Source organism: Anthonomus grandis, chromosome 19 (genome assembly GCF_022605725.1).
Source record: "Anthonomus grandis grandis chromosome 19, icAntGran1.3, whole genome shotgun sequence".
In the NCBI taxonomy this organism is placed as follows: domain Eukaryota; kingdom Metazoa; phylum Arthropoda; class Insecta; order Coleoptera; family Curculionidae; genus Anthonomus; species Anthonomus grandis.
Window position 1 is genome coordinate 5,318,904 of NC_065564.1, and position 25,619 is coordinate 5,344,522.

Sequence of the window (25,619 nt, forward strand, 5' to 3'; positions counted from 1 at the left end):
TGAAGCGGTTTCTTATATTCACCAAGCGATGGAAGTGGCCTGAAAGCTCTCCAAACTTCGTACCATCAGATTTCCTTGGAAGCATGCACTTTCAGTAAAGAAAATGACCGGAAAACCTTTGAGGCTGCAAACTCTCCAGACTTTACATCCTCAGACTTTCCCTGAAAATCCACTACCGGCTAATAAATAAAACACCATCATACCACTAAACTTGAAACATTTTAATAGAAATCGAACAAAAATTAACTAAATTACATTAAGAATATAATAATAATAAAAAGAACTTAAACAGTAAATAAAAATATGTCCTAGAGGCAACAAATTAACGAGAGGCCACATATAGAGGGTGTCTAAAAGAAACCCTTGTTATGTAAAAAAGGGTATATGGATGACCTCTTTGTCGCCCTGTACATTATTAAATTTATGTCGTTTATTTAAAAAAAAAAGAAACCCAAAATATACAGGACCTTGTGTGTATACTTTACCCTGCGAACAATAAACGTACTTTTTAAAGTAAGTTTTCACAATTGCACTATTTTTGGTTTAATATTTATAATTTTTCTTTTTAAAAAAAAACGTGCCCTACGTCATTATTATACGAGACAGTCCGGAAGAAATGCCCTTCTACACTAAAAAAAGAACGATACAATAGTGATTTTTCTTTCCATATAAAAAATAGTGATTCCTGGTTTAAACCGACGAAAAAAAAAACACAAAACAAATTTTTTGTACCATTTTCAACTAAACCGAGTTCAAATTTTTAAAATTCTCCTGACACCGGTCGCTAATCCACTCCTTGATCAGACTTTGGGGCATCCGGTCCAGTTCCTCCTTCGCTTGTTGAAACTTTCGTCGCACGACGGCCCCCTTTATCGCTTTTACGCTCTGAAATTCGATTTATCGTCCTGAGGTGATGTGAGGAAACGCGTTCGAAGTCTTACCTGTGGTGTCGCCTCGGCCGCGGCATCCGCCACGGTGGATTTTAATGTGTCATGGTACTTTTCCGGCCAACAGAGGGTCGAAACGAGGCCTTTCCTGCAAGCCTCGTCCGCGGTCAGTTTTTCGTTGGCCAACACCATTCGGCCCATCTGAAATCGACCGATTTCTTCAATTTTTTGATCAAGTTCGTTATTATTGGAGGTCGGGGATTCGTTCTAAGACTAAAATGTGAGGCATGGGATTCTATTTCTTTTATGTAAGAGTGAAATTTTTTGAGAAAAATGAAAGTTTGTGTTTTCTGTAATTTTCCTTGCCCGAGGTAAATTTCAAAAATTGGGATATAAATATTGGGATATAAATAAAATTTCCTGGGAAATCAACGGTTTTTGAGAAAACCGGAAATTTGTGTTTTGTGCCATCTTCCTTGCCAAAGGCAATTTGCAAAAATTGGACTAAATTCTTTGTTAATTATGATAGAGACTTGATTTAAAAACTGACATGTTAGAAATTGCAGTGTCTAACTTTTATATAAGAATAAAATTTCCTGCTATACTTAAGACTAATAACTTTTCCTGTTAATTAACGTTTGTCTTTATTGGCATTTTCATGTCTGAGGCAATTTTCAAAAACTGGGATAACTTCTTTGCTATTCATGATAGAGACTTGATTCAGAGACTGAAATGTAACAAATTGCAGTGTCTAACTTTGATATAAGAATAAAATTTCCTGGGAAATCAACGGTTTTTGAGAAAACTGGACATTTGTGTTTTGTGCCATCTTCCTTGCCAAAGGCAATTTGCAAAAATTGGACTAAATTCTTTGTTAATTATGATAGAGACTTGATTCAAAAACTGACATGTTAGAAATTACAATGTCTAACTTTTATATAAGTATAAAATTTCTTGAGAAATTAATGGTTTTTGAGAAAAACGGAAATTTGTGTTTTTTGCCATTTCCTTGTTTGAGACAATTTTCAAAAATTAGGATAACTTCTTTACTATTTATGAGAGAGACTTGAATCAAAAAATGAAATGTAACAAATTGCAGTGTCTAACTTTTATATAAGAATAAAATTTTCTGAGAAATCAATGGTTTTTGAGAAAAGTGGAAATATGTGTTTTCTGTCATTTCCTTGCTTCAGGTAAGTTTCAAAAATTGGGATAACTTCTTTGTTATTCATGATAGAGAGTTGATTCAAAGACTAAAATGTTCGCAATTGAATTGTGCAACTTTTATATAGGAATAAAATTTCCTGAAAAATTAATGGTTTTTGAGAAAAGTGGAAATATGTGTTTTCTGCCATTTCCTTGCTTCAGTTAAGTTTCAAAAATTGAGACAACTTCTTTACTATTCCTGATAGAGAATTGATTCAAAGACTGAACTGTACGCAATTAAATTGTCTAACATTTATATAAAAATAAAATTTCCTGAAAAATTAATGGTTTTTGAGAAAAATGAAATTTTGTGTTTTTTACCATTTTCCTAGCCTGAGGCAATTTTCAAAAATTGTAATAACTTTTTTGTTATTCTAGATAGAGAGTTGATTCAAAGACTAAAATGTTCGCAATTGAATTGTGTAACTTTTACATAAGAATAAAATTTCCTGACAAATCCACGGTTTTTGAGAAAAACGAAAATTTGTGTTTTTTGCCATTTTCCTTGTCTGAGGTAATTTTCAAAAGTTGTAATAACTTTTTTGTTATTCTAGATAGAGAGTTGATTCAAAGACTAAAATGTTTGCAATTAAATTGTGTAACTTTTACATAAGAATAAAATTTCCTGAGAAATTAATGGTTTTTGAGAAAACTTAAAATTTGTGTTATTTTCCATTTTCCTTGCCTAAGGCAATTTTTCAAAAATTGCGATAACTTCTTTGCTATTCATGATAGAGACTTGATTCAAAGACTAAAATGTAAAAAAATTATTTGTCTAACTTTTATATAAGAATAAAATTTCCTGAGAAATTAATGGTTTTTGAGAAAAGTGGAAATTTGTGTTTTTTGCCATTTTCCTTGTCTGAGGTAATTTTCAAAAATTGTAATAACTTTTTTGTTATTCTAGATAGAGAGTTGATTCAAAGACTAAAATGTTTGCAATTAAATTGTGTAACTTTTACATAAGAATAAAATTTCCTGACAAATCAACGGTTTTTGAGAAAAACGGAAATTTGTACTTTTTGCCATTTTCCTTGTCTGAGACAATTTTCAAAAATTAGAATAACTTCTTTGCTATTCCTGATAGAAAGTTGATTCAAAAACTGAAATGTAAACAATTCCACTGTCTAACTTTTATATGAGAATAAAATTTCCTAAAAAATTAATGGTTTTTGAAAAAACTGAAAATTTGTGTTATTTGCCATTTTCCTTGCCCAAATAAATTTTCAAAAATTGGGATAACTTCTTTACTATTCCTGATAGAGACTTGATTTAAAAACTGAAATGTAAGCAATTTCACTGTATAACTTTTATATGAGAATAAAATTTCCTGAGAAATTAATGGTTTTTGAGAAAAATGGAAATTTGTGTTATTTGCCATTTTCCTTGGCCAAGGCAATTTTCAAAAATTGGGATAACTTCTTTGCTATTCATGATAGAGGCTTGATTCAAAGACTGAAATGTAAGAAAGTACAGTGTCTAACTTTTATATAAGAATAAAATTTCCTGAGAAATTAATGGTTTTTGAAAAAACTGAAAATTTGTGTTATTTGCCATTTTCCTTGCCAAAGGCAATTTTTCAAAAATTGGGATAACTTCTTTGCTATTCATGATAGAGACTTGATTCAAAGACTAAAATGTAAACAATTTAATTGTCTAACTTTTATATGAGAATAAAATTTCCTGAGAAATTAATGGTTTTTGAGAAAAATGGAAATTTGTGTTATTTGCCATTTTCCTTGGCCAAGGCAATTTTCAAAAACTGAGATAACTTCTTTGTTATTCTAAATAGAGAGTTGATTCAAAGACTAAAATGTTCGCAATTGAATTGTGTAACTTTTACATAAGAATAAAATTTCCTGAGAAATCAACAGTTTTTGAGAAAAACGGAAATTTGTGTTTTTTGCCATTTTCCTTGCTTAAGGCAATTTTCAAAAATTGGGATAACTTCTTTGCTATTCATGATAGAGACTTGATTCAAAGACTAAAATGTAAACAATTTAATTGTCTAACTTTTATATAAGAATAAAATTTCCTGAGAAATTAATGGTTTTTGAGAAAAGTGGAAATTTGTGTTTTTTGCCATTTTCCTTGTCTGAGGTAATTTTCAAAAGTTGTAATAACTTTTTTGTTATTCTAGATAGAGAGTTGATTCAAAGACTAAAATGTTCGCAATTAAATTGTGTAACTTTTACATAAGAATAAAATTTCCTGAGAAATTAATGGTTTTTGAGAAAACTTAAAATTTGTGTTATTTTCCATTTTCCTTGCCTAAGGCAATTTTTCAAAAATTGCGATAACTTCTTTGCTATTCATGATAGAGACTTGATTCAAAGACTAAAATGTAAACAATTTAATTGTCTAACTTTTATATAGGAATAAAATTTCCTGAGAAATTAATGGTTTTTGAGAAAATTGGAAATTTGTGTTTTTTGCAATTTCCTTGCCTGAGGCAATTTTCAAAAATTGTAATAACTTTTTTGTTATTCTAGATAGAGAGTTGATTCAAAAACCAAAATGTTCGCAATTGAATTGTGCAACTTTTACATAAGAATAAAATTTCCTGAGAAATCAATGGTTTTTGAGAAAAATGGAAATATGTGTTTTGTGCCATTTCCTTGTTTAAGACAATTTTCAAAAATTAGGATAACTTCCCTACTTTTCGTGATAGAGACTTGATTCAAAAACTGAAATGTAAGCAATTCATTATAAAACCTTTAAATAAGAACAAAATTCCTAAAAAACAAACAATTTTCAAAAAAAAACGGAATTCTCCACTTACCAATCCGTTTTGCACGAACGGCGGTTCCAACAAGAACCCGGCCTCCGGAACGCACCCTAACCTCACGTAATTCGCACTAAATCTGGCGTCGTCGCTCGATATCACCACGTCAAAGAGCGGCAACATCGTCACCGCTAATCCAGCACAATCCCCTTGGACTCCTGCGATCAGGACCTTCCCGAAACCGGCGAGACATTCCAGGAAACTCCTGAAAACAAACGCGGAATAAGTGGAGGGACAAACAATCGGGAAAACAACGGACTAACTTGACACTTTGGGCCATTTTGGTCGCCTGATGTTTCCTCACGGCCTCCTTCTCGGATATCAGCTCGCTGTAGTCCAGACCTTTACTGAACACCGAACTGTTGCTCGATTTTATCAGGACCACTAAACAATCCGGTTCTTTGGAGGCTTTGGTCAGGGCCGCAGTCAGTTCATTTAAAAGCTGTACAAGATTTTCAAAAAAATGATGACATAATTAAGTTTGATTCAAATTTACCTCCGAAGTAAAATAATAATTAGTGCTGAAGCTGTATAGCTCAATGGTGATGCTCTTATTGCCCCTTTTCAGGCTGAACGTCCTGTACTGGCCCTGCTTGATTTCCGCTGCTTTTTTCTGCGCCCTTTTCGGCGTTTTAAGCGGTTTGGTCATGAGCGGGTCCTCGGACGGCGTGATCGGATGCTTTTTCGAAAAAGACACTGAAAATATTGCTCATTTTAAAAGTGTCCCAACTGGATTCAGGTCGGGCGATTGAGAAGGCCACTACTAAAGTCTAGCTTACCGATAATCTCTGAATCCGACGAATCGTACCATTCTATGCGGCATAAAATAAGAAAAATTCACATTTAAAAACTACGGATAAAAATAAAATAAGCAACTTTAAGCCTCCCCACCTTCCCTACTTGGCTCTGAGCGATTATTTAAGTAAGCGCTTCTATTACCTTCGGAGTCTTCGTAATCGACGCTTCCTCCGGTGGTGTCGAGGTCGTCGCCACTCTCCATGGAGCTACTCGATCTCCGCCTGATCAGATACGCCTCGTTATTGAAAAAGCTGCCTGGAGATCGGGGAGGGGTGTTGCTCCTGAAAATTTAGTTAAAAATGCACTTTTTGCCCCAGAAAGTCGGATTTTCTGCGACCAATACCTTATGGAGTCTTTTGATTTTTGCCTTTTTATGCTCGCAGGCACGGGAGACATAGGAGAGGCCTTCGAAGGGGACAAATTCGCTTCTTTTTTACGTAAATTCTTCGGCGTTTCTGCGGACGAGGTGTTTACCAAGTCCGACTTTATTTGATGAGCCTGAAAATGGGGGTTTTTTGGATCAATAGTCACTATTTACGCTCTCCTGCAAGAATTATTAAAATTCCTTAAACGGGGCCCATTTTAAATTAAAATTTATATTCAAGCCTCGGCTCGGTTCTTGGCTCAGCAAAAAGGGCTTTAACTCATCGAATTTTAGTGATAAACATAATATGTTTTAGGCCTCAAATCGATCTTCGGGAATCCCTTTATAAGCTCGTGAAAGAATTATAAAAATATCTTAAACGGTTTTCAAGTAGCACCCAAAAGTGCCCATGTTAAACCCAAGTTCATATGTTTGATCCTTGACTCATAAAACTCGCTCTAGCTCAGAAGTTTCTTGAGTCACGAGGTGCGTTCATATATTAAATTGTTCAGTAAGAAGTACTTTAACTTTCAGTGAAAACCTCATGAAGATATGAGAAATAGTTTTTAAGTTATTGCAGTTGGAAATAGCACCCAAAACTGTACGTTTCCCTAAAGTACATTTTTCGCTTCACATTGGTTCTTGACTCAGAAAAACTGGCGCTAGCTCAGAAGCTTCTTGAGCTACACGACTCGTCCATATATCAAATTGTTTGGTAAGAAGTGGCCTAAATTTGAGTGAAAACTTTGTGAAAATGCCTGGAATAATTTTCAAATTATGCTGGATAGAAGTGGATTTTTCTTGTAAAAATTTGCCTGCAAACTTCCCTCAGCCCAAAGTTCTCTAAGTGGTCAAATTTCGAAGATAAAATTGTGTTTTAATCATGAAATCGATCCTCAAAAATCCCTTTATAAACCCCTAAAAGAATTATAAAAATATCTCAAACGGTTTTCCAGCAGCACCCAAAAGTGCCGATGTTAAATCTTAGTTCATATGTTAGCCCCCTTTTGGTCCTTGACTCATAAAACTCGCTCTAGCTCAAAAGTTTATTGAGCTACAAAACGCGTTCATATACGAAATTGTTCATCAAGAAATGCACTTACTTTCAGTGAAAACCCCGTCAAAATGCCTGGAATAGTTTTTAAATTATCCTAATTAGAAGTTGATTTTCTTTGTAAAAAATTGCCTAAAAACTTGCCTCAGCAAAAATGCTCTAACTCACTGAATTTTAGAGGTAAAAATGTGTTTTAGGTATCAAATTGATCCTTCAGAAACTCTTATACGCTCCTGAAAGAATTATAAAAATATCTTAAACGGTTTTCAAGTAGCACCCAAAGGTACCCATTTTAAACCAAATTCCCCAATTTGGTTTAAAATGGTTACATTTTTGGTTTGTCTTGGTCCTTGATTCACAAAACTGGCTCCAGTTCAGAATTTTCTTGAGCTACAAAACGCGTTCATATACGAAATTGTTCAGCAAGAATTGCACTTACTTTCAGTAAAAACCCCGTCAAAAAGCCTAAAATCATTTTTAAATTAACCTAATTAGAAGTTCATTTTTCTTTGAAAAAATTTGCCTGAAAACTTGCCTCAGCAAAAAGGGCCCTAACTAATTGAATTTTATTGATAAATAGATGATTTATGTATCAAATTGATCCTCAAGAAACTCTTTATACGCTCCTGAAAGAATTATAAAAATATCTTAAACGGTTTTCAAGTAGCACCCAAAGGTACCCATTTTAAACCAAATTCCCCATTTTGAATCAAAGTTTAAACTTTTGGTTTGTCTTGGTCCTTGATTCACACAACTGGCTCTAGCTCAAAGGTTTCTTGAGCTACAAAAGGCGTTCATATACGAAATTGTTCAGCAAGAAGTGATCTAACTTCGAGTGAAAACCTCGCGAAAATGCCTGGAATAGTTTTTAAATTATCCTAATAAGAAGTTGATTTTCTTTGTAAAAAATTGCCTAAAAACTTGTCTCAGCAAAAAGCGCTCTAACTGACTGAATTTTAAAGGTAAAAATGCGTTTTAGGTATTAAATTGATCCCCAAGAAACTCTTTAAAAGCTCCTGAAAGAATTATAAAAATATCTCAAACAGTTAAACAGTGGCACTCAAAAGTTTCAAAAAGAAGATCCTACCTTCTTGGCCAACTCCTTGAACGTCCTGTCCACCCGAATGACGCCGCCCTTTTGTTCGTTGGTTTGTTCCTGTTTCTTGTCCGCCTTCAACTCGTAGAGCATCTTGATGGCCCCCTCGTCCCCCAGAAGACGATCCACCTCGGATTTCGGTTTTTTGGGTTTCGGTTTCCCTTGGATACTCAGACTGGCCCTTTTTTCCACTTGTACGGGCTTCTTCTTCTCTATCGGCACTACTACAGTCTTTTTTACAGGTGTCTTTTCTTTGGACACTAAACAAGCGAATATTAATTTAAAAAAAAGGAATTTTCAACTTTTTGATGACTTGATTTATCATAGTGTGACTATTTTGTGTAAAAAATTCCATTTATATCTATAATTAGTTCATTCATCTTTGTATAGAAATTGGCATCTTCGATACTGATTCTTATGTAAATTTCTACATGAATTTATGCTCTCTGCAACCTACTAGGGTATTTTACATGGGTACTGTAAAAAGCTCGTTCAAGTTACTCTTCGTCTGAATCGATATTGAAAAATAACTTGGACATTGAATTTAAAACGTCAAGCAAAACATATATTATATGTATGTGCTTAAAAACTGCGTGTGATATTAGGACAAAGCGCGTTTTATTAACTTGCCATTCGATTACTCTAAATCCAACAATTTTAGGTGCCAGATTTGGTAAATACTTGATAGCTAATGTTACTTATTATTTATCTTAATCACTAACTTAAATACAAAGTAAAAACACAAACTAAAATTCACAAAAAGTGTTAGAACATCAACAGATCTTCTAATATAATTAGCAGGTATAATTTTATTTAGACATGCTTAAAGAATATAGAGATCTTTAATGAAAGTTAGCATTACCTTCATTTATTAAGACAAATAGTTAATAGTATTAGATGTACTACACAGCATGTGGTTTTAGAATCTTTGGACTTTGAGTAGTACTGAAAGATTTACAACCTTAAATTGTACAATTATAATAAACATGTAGAAATTAGTTATTATATTTAATGCTTTAACTGCTTTGCTTATTTCAAGAGTCTTAAAAAACGAAGGATTATATTACAAATTAAAAAGGTTTAAAGTTTCATTGATCGTTTGTGAATTTTTGAGCATAACAATTAAAAAATAAAATAAAATACCCAATGGTTCCGAAGATATTCGAAAAAATACGAAATTTTGCGTCGCTACTTTTTTACTACATGTTAGTGTTTTTAGATTTTTAATACGACGTTTCGTCTTTTGCCAACGATCATCAAGTTTTTTTTATAGGCGCTATATTCGGTTTTTAGAATCTTTGCAAAATTTCCTTTTTAATGATGTATCACAAGTAATATTTTTTATTTTTAAAAACCTGCATTTTTGAAAGAAAACTTTGTCGCAATAGGCTAACTGGTAAGACAATATTTAAAGTGTCAATAAATATTACACGTTAGACAGAAATAGAAAGACAACATTTCGTTAAATGCCTGGAAGAAAGAAAATTACCCAAAATTCCTGGAAAAAATTTAAAAAATGATTGAAATCCCTGAAGGCCGAAAAAATTTCCTTCAAATTTCTGAATACAGAAAATTAATCCAGTTTTCTGGAAAACCTACAGAATTACGTTAAGAGTCTAAAGGTCATAAAAAATCACTTCAAGCGTCTGGAAAATCGAAAAGCTGATCCTAAAAGTTAAAAGAATAAAACAAAACTTGTCTTAAATAACTAAAAAATTACTCGATTAACCTGGAAAACAATAAGAAAATCCAAAAACATGGCAATTAACCAAATTTTAAAAAAATCTTAAAAACGCAATAGCGTTAAATTAAATAAAAACATATATATTATAAATACCTGTTAGACATGGATAAATTACCTCAAAATCTTGGAATAAAAATGTGATTGCGAATGCTTGGAATAATATACAAATACTCAAAGGCTCTGGCAACTGTTAATTTAAATTTAAATTATTTCAACAATTCTGAAATTAAAAATTGAAATCCGAAACGTATTTTAAATTATTAAAATTAAAAGAAAAGTGATTTGAAAGACCTGGAAGGCGTGGAAAATGATTTTAAAGTCCTGGAATGCACATGACCTAACTGCACATACGCCACTTTGTGGGATTTGATACTGCTTTAAGAAGCATTTCTTACAAATGGTCGTAAATTACGTCTGTTTGTGTGATTCAAAAACGAAATTTTGTCAGATATACGCCGTTTGTTTTGTTTGATATAGCCTAGGAGTTTTTGTCAGCGAAATTACGGCACTTTGTGGGAACAAACGGCAAGTCGAAGTAAGCTTGGGGGCGGCGTAACTAATTTTAATTTTTTAAATATTTGTTAGTTACGACACTCTGTGTGGAAGACGACGATATGTTCATGGGAACCTTTTTTCTTACAATGGGTCCAGAAATTACCCCCTTAAATATTAGCACGTCTTTAAGGAGCACCCGGTATATATCTTTCCAAAAAAAAAAGACCAAACTAACTTATAAGCACTTTCGGTATTTATCAGTTTACCAAAAATAGAAAAAGAAATTCACCAAAATTTATTAGAAGATCAAGTTAGATATATTTGTGTAAATTTTTTTTTTATTATAATTTATATAAAATTGTTGTATTTCAAATGATAAAGTACCAAAAAAAGTTGTATTAACCGAGAACTTTACATCGATTTTAACTTCAATCAAATAAAATATTAATTTATATATTATTATAATTTGCAAATATTTTATTTGTATTTATATTTAACTAATTATAAATTTTAAAAAAATTACCGACAACTATTTAGAAAGAAAACTCACCTTTTTTATCGGTTTTAGCCTTAACGTCCGTAACGACACTTCTGACCTTTTCCTCCTTCGCCTTGACCTCCGCCGTCGGTTTCTTCAGAGACTCGACGGCACTTTTAGTTTGAGGTTGACTAAACGCGGGTTTCGGCATAAAAACCGGTTTCTGCTTCAGCGGGGACTCGTCAGGGTCCCAGATAACCTTAAAAACTCTCGTTGGGGCACACAAGGAGACTTTCGGCATGAGAGACTTACCTTTTTCTTGATCACCCTCGAGCTCTTGGTGACGTAGATTCCGTCCCCGGGGGTGCCCCCGGTCTGAACCGGTTTCACTTCCGCGGGTTTTTCCTTGATTTTCTTCGAGGGGGTGATCAGCGGCGGTTCCGGCGCGGCGTTTTCCGTCGATTTACGTTTGCGCGAGTACGTTTTTAACGTCATATTGACCTGGAAATTCACGTGTTTTTTTTTTTTGTGGCAACGTTTGGTCATTTGCCGATTGACTTACTTTAACTTGAGGCTCGTTATCGGATTTAATGGGGCTGCTGGACATTATGTGGATTTTCGCGGGTTTTTCCGGAGCGGAATCCTGAAAATTAACGGTTTTTTTTTTTTTAAAGAAAAGCACCCCTTAGAAGTAAAAACACGCTCCCACCTTATATTTAAGGGGTTGCACGATCTTGGTTTTGGGCTCCAGATAGGGCAGATCGTGCAGTTGTTGCAACGCGATTTCCCTCTCGAGGTTTTTCAAGTTGGTCTCGTCGGTGTGAGAAGAATCTTTGGCGTTGGATTTCCCGGGGGTTACCGCCATCACGTCCCCCACCTCGTCGTTACCTAAAACGCGATTTTTCTCCCCAATTATTTATGCAGCGTGCTGCTCTTAATTGTTCCCACCCCTCTTAGTAATTACTGACTTTACTTTAGTTTTAACAAAGCTATACAGGGTGTTCATTTGAAAACTTCCCACCATGGATTTATCGAAAACTGTTTAAAAAAAAAAAAACGCCGAAATACGTCAAAAGGTTTGTCAAGGGGGACAACTTTCTAACGTAAAATTACTTCATCCCCTTTCACCCATAGCCCCCCAGGGTCGTGCCCTTAAAAATTTTAAATGGCAAGGGGTATCGAGTAATAGCTTGTTTAAAAGGTCTTTCGAAGTCTTTTATTTTGACATTTGATTTTTTTTAAATCGGTCGATTCGTTTTCGAGAAAATTAGAAAAATCTTTGTTTATCTTAATTTGTTCAGATAGAAAACAAAAACATGAAAATATCAGTTTTTATGTCAATAAGTGTTCAAAATATTGCCCGTTTTTGGCCAAACAATGATATAGGCAATGTTCAAATTCCTGACAGACATTTTCAGAAACATGTTGCAAAACATCCATTGCCGAACGGGAAAAACATAGTGAGGAGGAGCGCCGTCTTGCTGTAAATATATTTCAGACGACGAGTTTCCAGATATATGGATAGGGCGAAGATGGCCTATAAAATGGCCTGCTAGATCTCCTGATATAACGCCCTTAGACCTTTTTCTATGGGGTCATTTGAAATCTATTGTGTTTACTCCCTAACCTGAAAGTTTGGATGAACTTCGTCAACGCATCATCGACAGCTGCCGTGATATCCCACAACATGTTTCTGAAAATGTCCGTCAGGAATTTGAACATCGCCTATATCATTGTTTGGCCAAAATCAAGCTATTGAAATAAAAACTGATATCTTCATGTTTTTGTTTTCTATCTGAACAAATTAAGATAAACAAAGATTTTTCTAATTTTCTCGAAAACGAATCGACCGATTTAATAAAATCAAACGTCAAAATAAAAGATTTTGAAAGACCTTTTAAACAAGCTATTACGCGGGTTATCGAGTAATAGCTTGTTTAAAAGGTCATTTAAAATTATTAAGAGGATGACCCTGGAGGGCAGAGGGTGAAAGGGGATAAAGTAATTTTAGGTTAGAAAGTTGTCCCTCTGACAAACCTTTTGACGTATTTCGGCGTTTTTTTTTTTTTAACAGAGGTTTTTCATAAATCCGTGGTGGGATGATTTCAAATGAATAAATCTGACCGGAATAAATCTACCCATTGCAGTTATTCGCTCGAGAGAGGAATCTAAAGGGATATTGTCGACGTCGCGTCGCAGTTATTTACCAATGTTTATAATATACATTTCTTATGCAGATTCCTGGGAATGTAATGTTGGGCAATTTGCATAAAAACGTTTGCTGTGGATCAGTCAGAGAATCGTTTTGTGCGTTAATAAGTTTACTTTTTTTTTTTAATGATAAAGTAGTTTATAATAAATTAAAGTTTATTATTTCACACATATATTATGGATTCAAGTACCTTCGCTGGACATTTTTTGAGTTGGAATAGCAATAGGTCTGTAATTTTGGATATCTGTTGGCTGAATCACCTTTTTTAAATACAGGGCATATTTTTACCTGTTTCCATAAATTTCGAAATGTATTTGTTCTTATTAGAAGATGTATTTGAAAAAATTGCTAGTGGTGTAACATACGAAGGGACTTAGTCCTTTTTTTGTCTCGAATCTGCGAGGCGATAAAATATTTTTTATAAGAAGTCAACTGTTAGATTCTCCATTTATTTTGGAAAAAAAAGTTGTTCTTTCAAAATTTCGATTTAAGGCAGTGTTTTTAAAATATCTTAATTTAATTGTTCAGAAATACCTGCTAAAATTTATTTAAAAAAACCGGAAATCGGGCTTGGATTTTTTAAAAAAGTTGAATATAAATAATGATCAAAAGTTACCTTAAGTCATTATTTCATTTGACAGGTTTAATTTAAGATTCAAGCCTAATTTTCTTTGATTTTTCAAAGTTTTTGTAGCATTTTAACTGGCGTTTCTGTACAATTAAACTAAGGTATTTTAAAAACAGTGCCTTAAATCGAAATTTTGCAAGAACGAACTTTTTTTTTCCAAATTAAATGGAAAATCTAACAGTTGACTTCTTATAAAAAAAATATTTTATGGCCTCGCAGATTTGAGGCAAAAAAGGACCAAATCCCTCCAATGCCTCTCTGTGAGACAGAGACACCACATGGTCATTGATATATCAGGAATAAAATGCCCTGATATCTATCACATCTGCTGATGATACTACCAATACCACCGGTGGTCTGAGTTATCACAACTATTGGATTGTCTTGTTAGCAAAAGTATAGGCTGTAGTTTTTGAACTTTTTTTAATCTGAAACAATTTGTATGTATAACGGGCAAAACTGCTGATGACAATTTGCTTTTTTAAGTTAATACAATAATTGGAGAGGGAATCCCAGGTTGACTCGATCTAGATAGAAAACCTGGACTATAAACTCAATATTTTAACTGTGCCTTGTACATATATCTACTATTATTTATCGAATGTCAGGGCCAATATTAATAACTATGAAACTTTTGAAGATGTACTAATATTAGAGATACTAATATTCATACATAGAATCCACCAAACATAAAAACGAAGGTATCTTTTTATGGCCCCGTGTTTTATCATACCCCATTTCAAATTAGAATATTGCCTCTCACGAATTTTAAAATAGTGTTAAGTAATGTTAACTATCTTGTCTTTTGAATGCGTTTATATAAAAATTTGAAATTTTGCACACATTATTAGCAACCTAAATACTCCTTAGCTCATTTTGCAAAACTTTAAATAAAATTAAATAGAAAGGGGGTCACGCGATACGTCATTTGAAAGCTTCCACTGAATGCTTTATGGCCCTAGAATATTAAGTCATTACCTCTACCCTTAGCAAAATGGCAGCCTTTCAAAATCTCAATTTTCGCATTTTTATTTTCTTTACTGCTAGGTGTAATTTGTTTGTACTTGTGTTGTTGTTTGTAGAGTTTGAATTGAAATTTGACAGGGGACGTTTACTTAAACATGTTTGACAATGCAGTAGTACCACTGACCCTTGAGATGACTGAAAACCATCACCTAATCGGTGAATAGGCCGTCGAGAGGCCAGCTAGATCGCCCGATCTTAGACGCCACTAAAAAGCACCCGATTCCCACCGGTGATCGTGTATGTTCGGAGAAAAATTCGGTCGTTTGACGTGAATGACAAGAATAACGACACGAATGATCCCGCTTTTTTTGTGTTTGTTGGTTGTTTACTTTCGTAAAAAAGCTCCAACTAATTTGATCAATTATTGCGATTATACTGAACTTGTTTCTTTGTGAAATATTGACCATATTGTTGCTTATAGTGTTTTAAAATAATACCTGAAAAGCTGTATTAATTCCAATCCAGCGATTTTAGCTGTAAAGATGGACGGCCCTACTCAAAACCATCAGAATCAGGACCAGCAAACCTATCAACAAAAATATGTGCCACTCATGCAGTAAAATGTTTTCTTCCATTTCAGCTAAGAACAAACATATTAAAGTTATTCATAAGCAGCAGCTCCCAGATAACTCAAAGTCACACATTTCTTGTCCCTTATGCAAAGAGACTAAGTATTCTTGTAAGACTTATCAAAAACTTGAAGCTCATTTACAGGTAAGTCAGGATATCAAAATAGAGTCCTCAACTTTCCATTTTTCCAGCGAAGAAAGATTTGAGGAATGGTTAAGAGAGCATAAAATAAGCACAAACTATGCACTTGTTCGCACAAGGAAAATTGAAGACAAGATTGAAAAAGTATATTGTTGCAATTGAAGCAATTTTAGAGGTAATTTGTAGCAATTTCAATTGTTCATTATGGTGTGTGAGCAAAGGAAGGGAACAGATTCTGTTTTAGGTGAACTCCTTGGGGAATGTTCTTCCAATAATATTGAAGCTAGCCATAGCCTAGAAATTGAAACATTTGTTAATGAGAAGACAACTGAAAATCAACAAGTAGCAGTACAACGATTGAACAAGCAATCAACAAGCGAAATTGAAATTGAAAGTGTATCAAAACTTTTTAAAATCTTTAAATGATGAAGCTTATGATATGTAAGTTATCTTTTTATAAAATTATATAAGCTATATTAACATATACCTGTAAATGTCTAGGTGCATGAGACAACTGACATCAATGATAGAACAGATAAATAAGACAAATACAAGTAAACAAAAAGTGGACAAACAAGTTTAGTTTCCATCAAAGAAGAAGAAGAAGCAGTAAATAAAAATAATAAATTGTATATTTTTTTCTATTTATCAGTATTTTTTTTATGTTATAGTAGGTATATTTTTATAGGTTTTAATATATATGTATGTATATGTGTATTATAATTTTTTATGTAAGTTTTAGGCAAATATTTGAAAACACATTACCTATCTCATAAGTTTCTTGCAGTTTCTTCTTATGAGTATTAATCAAAACTGCAAATTGTAAATTAGTACTTTAGCATAAAATAATTAAGTTTCTTTTCAAATCAGTCATATACATGTGTTTGCAGCATTTATAAAATAAAACTTAATATACGATACATTTATATAACAGTATAACTAATTAAATCCATTGTGTTTTCACTTACCAAAAATTACCTCTCTACCTAGGTATAAAAGTTATTTAAAAAAATAGGTACTTATTTCAAAAAGGTTAATAACATTTATATATTTAAGATTAAAATTAAAGTACAAGATTTTATAAATTTTGTTTTTCATTTATTTATTTTTTCTAAATATACAATATCCTATTGTTTAAGTTGGGCTTTTGCTTTTGATACGTCCACATATAGAGAACTTAAAAAAATAATAGTTATTTGTATAACAAAAGGGAGCAAAGTGCATAATTTCCTTAAGTGGATGAAGTTTGATCCCGCAAAAGCATCCACACTGAGGAAATGACAGTACTCCTACAGTACTTCATATTCTACTTTCATTCTTATTAATAAGCACAATTTAATGTAAAAAATTAATTTTATAAAAAATAATAAGCAAGATATAGTCAAATAAAAAAATTCAATTATGCAGAAAAATAAAATTAAAAATTTTCTTATAAGGTAGTAGAAAAATAAATTTTTCAAATCACACTTTCTCAAAAATAAACTATAGTAATTTTAAATAATATCCAAAATCAAATAAATCCATGTCCGCCCAAAAAAATTTTAAAAAATATTTATTCAAAAAAAAAATTTAATTTCCATTCCATTGGATCATTCAACTAAACTGCATTTTTTTGATACTTACATTAGGGTATTATGTATAAAATTAATAATTCAATTTTCTTGTTTGCATCCTTTATTTATATTTAATTTATTTAAAGAATCAATAGCTAAAAATTCCAGAAACGCTATTTTTTATTTTAATTAAATTATTATTTACATTAATTATTCTTATTGCCAGAAACCGTTGCTTCTAGCAGCAAACATTGCTCTTTTGTTGGTTGCCCGCCATTCACATAATATTTAAATATCCGAATGGGACAGTCGGAGATAGCCGAATGGTGACGGGAATCGGGTGCTTTTTAGTGGCGTCTCCCGATCTTACACCTCTGGACTTTTTTTTTATGAGGCCACTTGAAACAAAACGTCTATGTCACCCAGCCAGAATCTAACTTCGATCAAAGAATAATTGATGCATATCGCAATATTGATGTTGCCACTTTCCAAAATGTTCGTGATGAGTTATCCAATAGATTAGGGGAGACCGGGTCACAGTGGCCACCTTTTACTTATCGTTGTCATATTTTCTAACCAATTTGAGCTCTCTAATTTTTTCTTTAAGGGAAATAAAGAACATAGTCTGTACTAATAACACAACAATATATTTCATCATGACATTGGGGCATACTGGCTACTACAAGAAATACAGATTAAAACTTATATTTAGGAAAGATTACATTATATTGTAACCGCTAAAGTCAGTACGGAACTTATAAGTTGTACGCAAAAAGGGGCGTTTTAAAGGGGCTGGTAAAATCGCAACAATATCAAACACTGGTACTGTTGCCTCGTCTTTCACTTGAGGAAAAACAAACTTATTACCTTTCTTGTTTAAGAAATTTACTCTATATTCATGGTATTCAATACCAAACAGAATTGTCCTTTTTGTTGCAAACCAAAGTAACACAAAGCACTTCCTACGTATATTGTTCAAATTTTCATCCAGTTCCACAATGTCTTCGTCTGATATTTCACCCTCACTTTCGCTACTGGATGGCATCAATTTCATTATATTCTTCTTAACTTTTATAGTATTATCAAATTCTCTTTTCGGTATTTTTTCATGTGTTCCTGTTCTATGCTGTTAATCACGGGTGTGCTTGTCAATATCTCTGCTTCCTTTTTCTTCCGTCCAGTTTTTCGTTGTTATTAACTTGTGGATATGGTCGCAAAACATTCAGAAGGTATGAAAAGAAATGTAGGCTCATTTTGATTTACTACACTCGAACTCGAACACATTTTCGAAAATACAAATATTAACTGGGGTACAGTGGCCACTAGAATTACTACAAATTAGCCCACTACGTTACTACAAGATAGTCAAACCTGAAATATTTTGCTTCTTTACCTAAGATACTTGTGGCTAACACGAGAATCGTAAATGTTAGAACGAGTAGAGGAAGATAGATCATTGGTATGGTGATTTGCCCTCTTTATCCTAGGTGACGTAACATATATAAGCCCAAGGAACAAAAGTTATTCAAAAGTGGCCACTGTGACACATTTTCAACATATTTTGTAGTGAATTAGTTATATTTGTGTTACCTGAAGTTTAATTATTTTAATTGGACATAAAAATGCAAAAATTGAGATTTTGAAAGGCTGCCATTTTGCTATGGGTAGAAGTAATGACTTAATATTCTGGGCCCATAAAGCATTCAGTGGAAGCTTTCAAACGATGTATCGCATGCCCCCCTTTCTATTTAATTTTATTTAAAGTTTTGCAAAATGAGCTAGGGACCAAAAATTAGTAATACTGTACCAAATTTCAAATTTTTCTGTATTCACAAAGAAGGGATTGAAAAATTAAGAGCCGCACTGTATAAACTACTATAAGTCAGTAAATTTTGAAGTTATCGCGACGTTTCGCACCTCAAATCAATCCTCAATCATCGCCCCCAATTGGTGTAAAAGAATTTTAAAAATATCTTAAACCGCTTCGGAGTTATACCCAAAAATGTGTCATGAAAAACTTACCTTCCAAAATAGCCAGCAAATCAGAGTTATCCTCAATGGTGCCTTTGGACTTTCCATTGGACTTCTTCTCCTCATTGGCATTATTGTCAACATCCTGAAACAAAAATTATTACACAAACATTAACCCCAATACAACCATTCTGCCAATTTACCTTCAACTTGGGCACCTCAACACCTTTTACATCCTTTTTCACCCCCACAGGTTTCTTAATTAATACAACAGGTTTCCTCTCTTCCAGTATGCTTTGTTCTGCAATACACTCACATAAAAAACACTATAAAACCCTTATAAAAACGTTAAAATACCCTTTTTCCTTGCCCTCTCAATTATTTCATTCTCGATTTCCGATCTGGATACGATCCGACTGGTTAAGTTCCTCGGGGGCATTCTCACCCCCAATCTGGCCCCGAAGCGTTGCTTAGAGGACTTTCCGTTGACAACAGGCTCCTCAGTACCCTCTACAACACTGTCTTCCAAAGTGGTTTTCTGTGCTCTGTTTGTATCCTCTACCACTGGCTGGAAATGTTCAAATTTAATGATTTTTGAATTGTCTTGTTACAAAATATTGAAGACATACTTCTGGGGGAGGCTCCACTGCCTCCACTACCTCCTCCTCCTCCTCCTCTTTGGAGTCGTCAATGGTCAAAGTGTCCTCGGGTTCCTCAGTAATTTCCTCGACACTTTCGTCCTGCTGTATCTCAATTATCGGATTGTCTTTTAAAGTTTCCAAGAGTTGACCCTCGGAAAGTTTTTCTTCTTCTTCGATAGCCTCTTTTACAGAATCCTCTTTAGGTTCTGATTCTTTAACAGAACCTTCTTTAGGTTCTGACTCTTTTACAGTATCCGCTGATTCTTTTGGAATTTCTTCCACGGTCACAGTTTCCACTGTTTTTGTGACTTGTGTGATAATGGTGCTGCTGCTTTCTTGGACTTCCACAGTGCTCTAAGGAATTTTTAATTATTTTAATGCACGCATGGAAGTTCCTCTTTCTCTCCTCCCCCACCCTTGCCCCTGAGCATACAATTAAAGAGACATTTCTTACTGACAAAATGGCAAAAGAACAATAATCAAATTGCAAAAAAAAGAAGCGACGAATGAACCCTAACTTACGTATTGAGCGTCATTGCCGACCGTTTCTACCGCAGTACTACTGGCGGAGTACTGCTCGTCATACTGATAATCTACCTGCTCTATATGAATGTTTTGGGGTTCAGTGTTATAGTGCTAAAATGGAAAATGGTCCTGAAGCTGTGCCAAAAGCAAAATAAAGTACAAAATACCAAATAATATAACGGAAAACACGGTTAAGCAATGTAACATCGAAGGTTCATGGCTGCCTAAAGCTTTACCTGTGCTCCAGTAATCTCCAAGTTGGTTCCCGAGGGATCTTCTGATGTGGGAATCAGCTGTCCCTCGGTGGTGTATATGTATTGGGTGCCCAGGTTCTTCTCGTTTAGGTTCGGGTCCACAAAACTATCACCTGCGGACTCCACCACAGTGATGGAGTTATCTTCTGCGGCCTGCATACTACCTAAATTAAAACGTGTTGCAAAAAAATGCGTGTGGTGTTCTTTCGTTTAACCTTTGTATAATAAATATTAACAAAAGCAACCAATAAATCTTAATTATTTAAACATAATAAATAAAATACCAACAATAAATAAATAAGAAAATATCTTGTTACTGATTGTAGAACACCACTGTTGTTAACTTGAGGGATAGTGGATGTTGTGTCTTATTGAAAGTTAGAAATCAGCCAATATATTGGAATCCCATGGTCAGAAATGATTAGTCGGATGATTGATTTTGCTATAATTAATAAAATCAATAAAATCCTTCCATTAGAAGCTGAGCTAAAGAATTTTTCCTTACAGGAGTGCCTGGAATAGACTGAATTGTTCAACCTATTTCTTCCCAGGTAAAGATCTCGGGTTCTAAGGGTCCAAATTGTGTGATTTTTGATTTGTGCAATTCTTTGAAGCTTTTTTAACCTAATATTAATTAAATCATTAAGATCCTTGCAATACAACTCAAGATATTGCATGTTTCCTCTTAGGAGTGCCTGTAATAAATCAAATCATTTACCCCATTTGTTCACCGGTGAAGATCTCAGGCTCTAAGGGTTCAAATTTGTATTATTTTTGATTGGTATGATTCTTTGAAGCTTCTCCTAACTAATATTAACAAAATCACTAAGATCCTTGCAATATATCTTAAGATATTGCATATTTCCTCCTAGGAGTGCCTGTAACAAATCAAATCATTCAACCCATTTGTTCACCAGTGCAGATCTTAGGTCCTAAGGGTTCAAAATTGTATTATTTTTGATTGGTATAATTCTTTGAAGCCTCTTTTAACTAATATTAACAAAATCATTAAGATCCTTGCAATAAAACATAAGATATTGGATGTTTCCTACCACAAGTGCCTGTAATAAACTAAATCATTCAATGTATTTGTTCCCCAGTGAAGACCTGGGTTTTTAGGGATCAAAATCATGTGATTCTTGATTTGTGCAATTCTTTGAAGCTTTTTTTAACTAATATTAATTAAATCACTAAGATCCTTCCAATACAACTCAAAATATTGCATGTTTCCACCTAAGAGTGCCTGTAATAAACCAAATCATTTAACCCATTTGTTCACCGGTGAAAATCTTGATGTATAGTGTTCAGAATTATATGATTTTTAATTTATATACTTTCTGAAGCCTTTTTTAACTAATATTAATTAAATCATTAAGATCCTTGCAATTTAACCCGAGATATTAGATGTTTCCTTCTAGGAGTGCCTGTAATAAACCAAATCATTCAACCCATTTGTTCACCAGTGCAGATCTCAGGTTCTAAGGGTTCAAAATTGTATTATTTTTGATTGGTATAATTCTTTGAAGCCTCTTTTAACTAATATTAACAAAATCATTAAGATCCTTGCAATAAAACATAAGATATTGGATGTTTCCTACCACAAGTGCCTGTAATAAACTAAATCATTTAATGTATTTGTTCCCCAGTGAAGACCTGGGTTTTTAGGGATCAAAATCATGTGATTCTTGATTTGTGCAATTCTTTGAAGCTTTTTTTAACCAATATTAATTAAATCACTAAGATCCTTGCAATACAACTCAAAATATTGCATGTTTCCACCTAAGAGTGCCTGTAATAAACCAAATCATTTAACCCATTTGTTCACCGGTGAAAATCTTGGTGTATAGTGTTCAGAATTATATGACTTTTAATTTATATGCTTCCTGAAGCCTTTTTTAACTAATATTAATTAAATCATTAAGATCCTTGCAATTTAACCCGAGATATTGCATGTTTTCTCGTAGGAGTGCCTGTAATAAACCAAATCATTTAACCCATTTGTTCACCAGTGAAGATCTCGGTTTCTAGGGTTCAAATTTGTATGATTTTTGATTGGTATGATTCTTTGAAGCTTCTCCTAACTAATATTAACAAAATCATTAAGATCCTTGCAATAAAACATAAGATATTGGATGTTTCCTCCTAGAAGTGCATTTAATAAACCAAATCATTTAACCCATTAGTTCACCGGTGAAAATCTCGGTCTCTAGGCTTCAGAATTGTATGATTTTTGATTTGTATAATTCTTTGAAGCCTTTTTTAACTAATATAAAATAAATCATTAAGATCCTTGCAATGAAACCTGAGATATTAGATGTTTCCTTCTAGGAGTGCCTGTAATAAACCAAATCATTCAATCCATTTGTTCACTGGTGAAGAACTTGATTTCTAGGGTTCAAATTTGTATTATTTTTGATTTGTTTGATTCTTTAAAGCTTCTCCTAACTAATATTAACAAAATCATTAAGATCCTTGCAATACAATTCAAGATATTGCATGTTTCCTCCTAGGAGTGCCTGTAATAAACCAAATCATTCAACCCATTTGTTCACCGGTGAAAATCTCAGTCTCTAGGGTTCAGAATTGTATGAGTTATGATTCATATAATTCTTTGAAGCCTTTTTTAACTAATATAAATGAAATCATTAAGATCCTTGCACTACAACTTAAGATATTGCATGTTTCCTCCTAGGAGTGCCTATAATAATTCACCATTTGTTTATTAATCAAAATCTCAGCTTCTAGTGATCAGAATTTAATGATTCTTGTTTTGTCAGATTCTTTGAAGTATTCTTTAATTAATAAGATAAAAATCATTAAAATCCTTGCAGTAGAAGATGAGATATTGAAAAAATATCTCTTAGCCAATAGGCTTAAGCAACTCAAGTGGTAATATAATATAATTAACTATTTAAGTAAATAAACCAGTTTTTATCGGACATTTTTGAGGCCTTAAAAAGAAATAAAAAGCGCCTTTTGGGGGCCCTCAGGGGTTAACCATGCGGCCCCTAAAACCTAAAGGAAATTACGGTAATTTCCGCTAAAAAAAAAAACGTAAACATAATCACCATTCAGAAAAATACAAACCCATTGATACCCCCGGGGACGGTTCGTCCGGAAACTAAACCCCAAGGGGGTCATTTAGCCAATGAAAAATCGCGGGAAATGCCCGGGAGTACGTAGGGCAACAACTAAATATTCACCTTGAGCGGTTTTTCCTTTAAAAAACTAAAAACTGAAACTGGTAGTGGCTTAACTAAAGTGCGATAAGTCAATTCGACGCCATCGCGGCCATTTTCTCGTCGTTTGACACGCGTGTGACGGCCCGCCGGTCTGTCACCGGACGTCACGTGCGTTCACTGGGGTCTCCTTGTACAAAACCCCTGATATCTGGTCTCCTACTGTAAATATTTTAATTATTTCTTCAATATTAGTCTAAGGGGGCCTCAGAGCAGCTTCCAAGACAATAATCACTTGATTCTGGGCCCTAGAAGCCAAGATATTCACTCATCTGTGAGTGCGGGCACTCCTATAAGAGGAAGTTGAATAGTTCATGCCCTCCTTGTACAAAAACTCTAATATCTTCTCTCATACTGTAACGATTTCAATGATTTCTTCGATTTTAATTGAAAGGAGCTTCAAAGCAGCTCCATTTCAATAATCACTTAATTCTGGGCCCTAGAAGCCAAGATATTCGCTCATCTATAAGTGTGGGCACTCCTATAAGAAGAAGTTGAATAGTTCATGACCTCCTTGTACAAAAACTCTAATATCTTCTCTCATACTGTAAAGATTTCAATGATTTCTTCGATCTTAGTTGAAGGGAGCTTCAAAGTAGCTTCCAACTCAATAATCACTTGATTCTGGGCCCTAGAAGCCAAGATATTGAGTGGTCTATGAGCGGAGGCACTCCTATAAGAAGAACCTCAATAGTTCATGCTCTCCTTGGACAAAAACTCTAATATCTTGTCAAAAACTCTATAGTTTTAAATGATTTCTTCGATCTTAGCCTAAAAGGACCTCAAGGCATCTTTCAACTCAATAATCACATGGCTCTGAGGCCTAGAAGCCAAAATATTGAGTGATCTATGAGCACAGGCACTCTTATAAGAAAAACTTCAATAGTCCAGGCTCTCCTTGCACAATAACCTTAATATCTTCTCTCATACTGTAACGATTTCAATGATTTCTTCGATCTTAGTTAAAGGGAGCTTCAAGGCAGCTTCCAATTCAATAATCACCTGATTCTGGGCCCTAGAAGCCAAGATAATCACCCATCTATGAGTATAGGCACTCCTATAGGAAGAACTTCAATAGTTTAGGCTCTCCTTGCACAAAAACCTTAATATCTTGTCTCATACTATAATGATTTGAATGATTTCTTCAATCTTAGTCTAAGGGGGCCTCAGAGCAGCTTCCAACTCAATAATCACTTCATTCTGGACTCTAGGAGCCAAGATATTCACTTATGTGTGAGTACAGGCACTCCTGTAAGAAGAACTTCAATAGTTCAAACCCTCTTTGCACAAAAACTCTAATATCTTGTCAACAATTTTGAAGTCTTAAATTATTTCTTCGATCTTAGTCTAAGAGGATCTCAAGGCATTTTTCAACTCAATAATCGTCTGACTCTAAGGCCTAAAAGCCAAAATATTGAGTGGTCTATGAGTATAGGCACTCCTATAAGAAAAACTTTAATAGTCCAGGCTCTCCTTGCACAAAAACCTTAATATCTTGGCTCATACTCTAAGGATTTAAATCATTTCTTCAATCTTAGTCTAAGGGGGCTTCAAAGCAGCTTCTAATTTATTAACCGCATGATTCTGAGCCCTACAAGTTATAATATTTACTGATCTATGAGCACAGGCGCTCCTGTAAGAATACCTTCAATATTCCAGGCTCTCCTTGCACAAAAACTCTAATATCTTGTCTCATACTACAATAATTTTACTGATTTTTTTAATCTTAGTCTAAGGGAGCTTCAAAGCAGCTTATAACTCAATAATCATGTGATTCTGAGCCCTAGAAGGCAAAATATTCACTGATTTATGAGAACAGGCACTCCTATCAGAAAACCTTCAATAGTCCAGGCTCTCCTTGCACAAAAACCCTTATATCTTGTCTCATACTGCAATAATTTGACTGATTTCTTCAATCTTAATCTAAGAGGGCTTCAAAGCAGCTTACAACT

The 25,619-nt window shown here is 33.8% G+C and overlaps 1 protein-coding gene across 7 annotated transcripts; it reads right to left on the reverse strand.

Annotated features, from left to right (window-relative positions):
• Positions 1-200: 200 nt before the first annotated feature.
• Positions 201-23,786, reverse strand: LOC126747378 (titin). Of its 7 annotated transcripts, none has more exons than XM_050455960.1 (20): positions 23,632-23,786; positions 20,411-20,592; positions 20,172-20,285; positions 19,638-20,003; positions 19,366-19,576; positions 19,212-19,309; positions 19,060-19,153; positions 11,617-11,795; positions 11,470-11,550; positions 11,220-11,408; positions 10,980-11,166; positions 8,182-8,450; positions 6,020-6,174; positions 5,818-5,957; positions 5,658-5,690; positions 5,375-5,574; positions 5,142-5,320; positions 4,876-5,083; positions 942-1,088; positions 201-885 (listed from the first exon to the last, which is right to left on the reverse strand). In XM_050455960.1, the coding sequence occupies exons 2-20, from the start codon at positions 20,585-20,587 to the stop codon at positions 742-744; spliced, it is 3,171 nt and encodes a 1,056-aa protein (XP_050311917.1). In that variant the 5' UTR covers positions 20,588-20,592; positions 23,632-23,786; the 3' UTR covers positions 201-741. The 7 variants fall into 7 exon arrangements, with proteins under 7 accessions (XP_050311917.1, XP_050311919.1, XP_050311913.1 ...); XM_050455962.1 differs by having other exon boundaries at positions 20,411-20,588; positions 23,632-23,729; XM_050455956.1 differs by lacking the exon at positions 23,632-23,786 and adding an exon at positions 23,497-23,584.
• Positions 23,787-25,619: the final 1,833 nt, after the last annotated feature.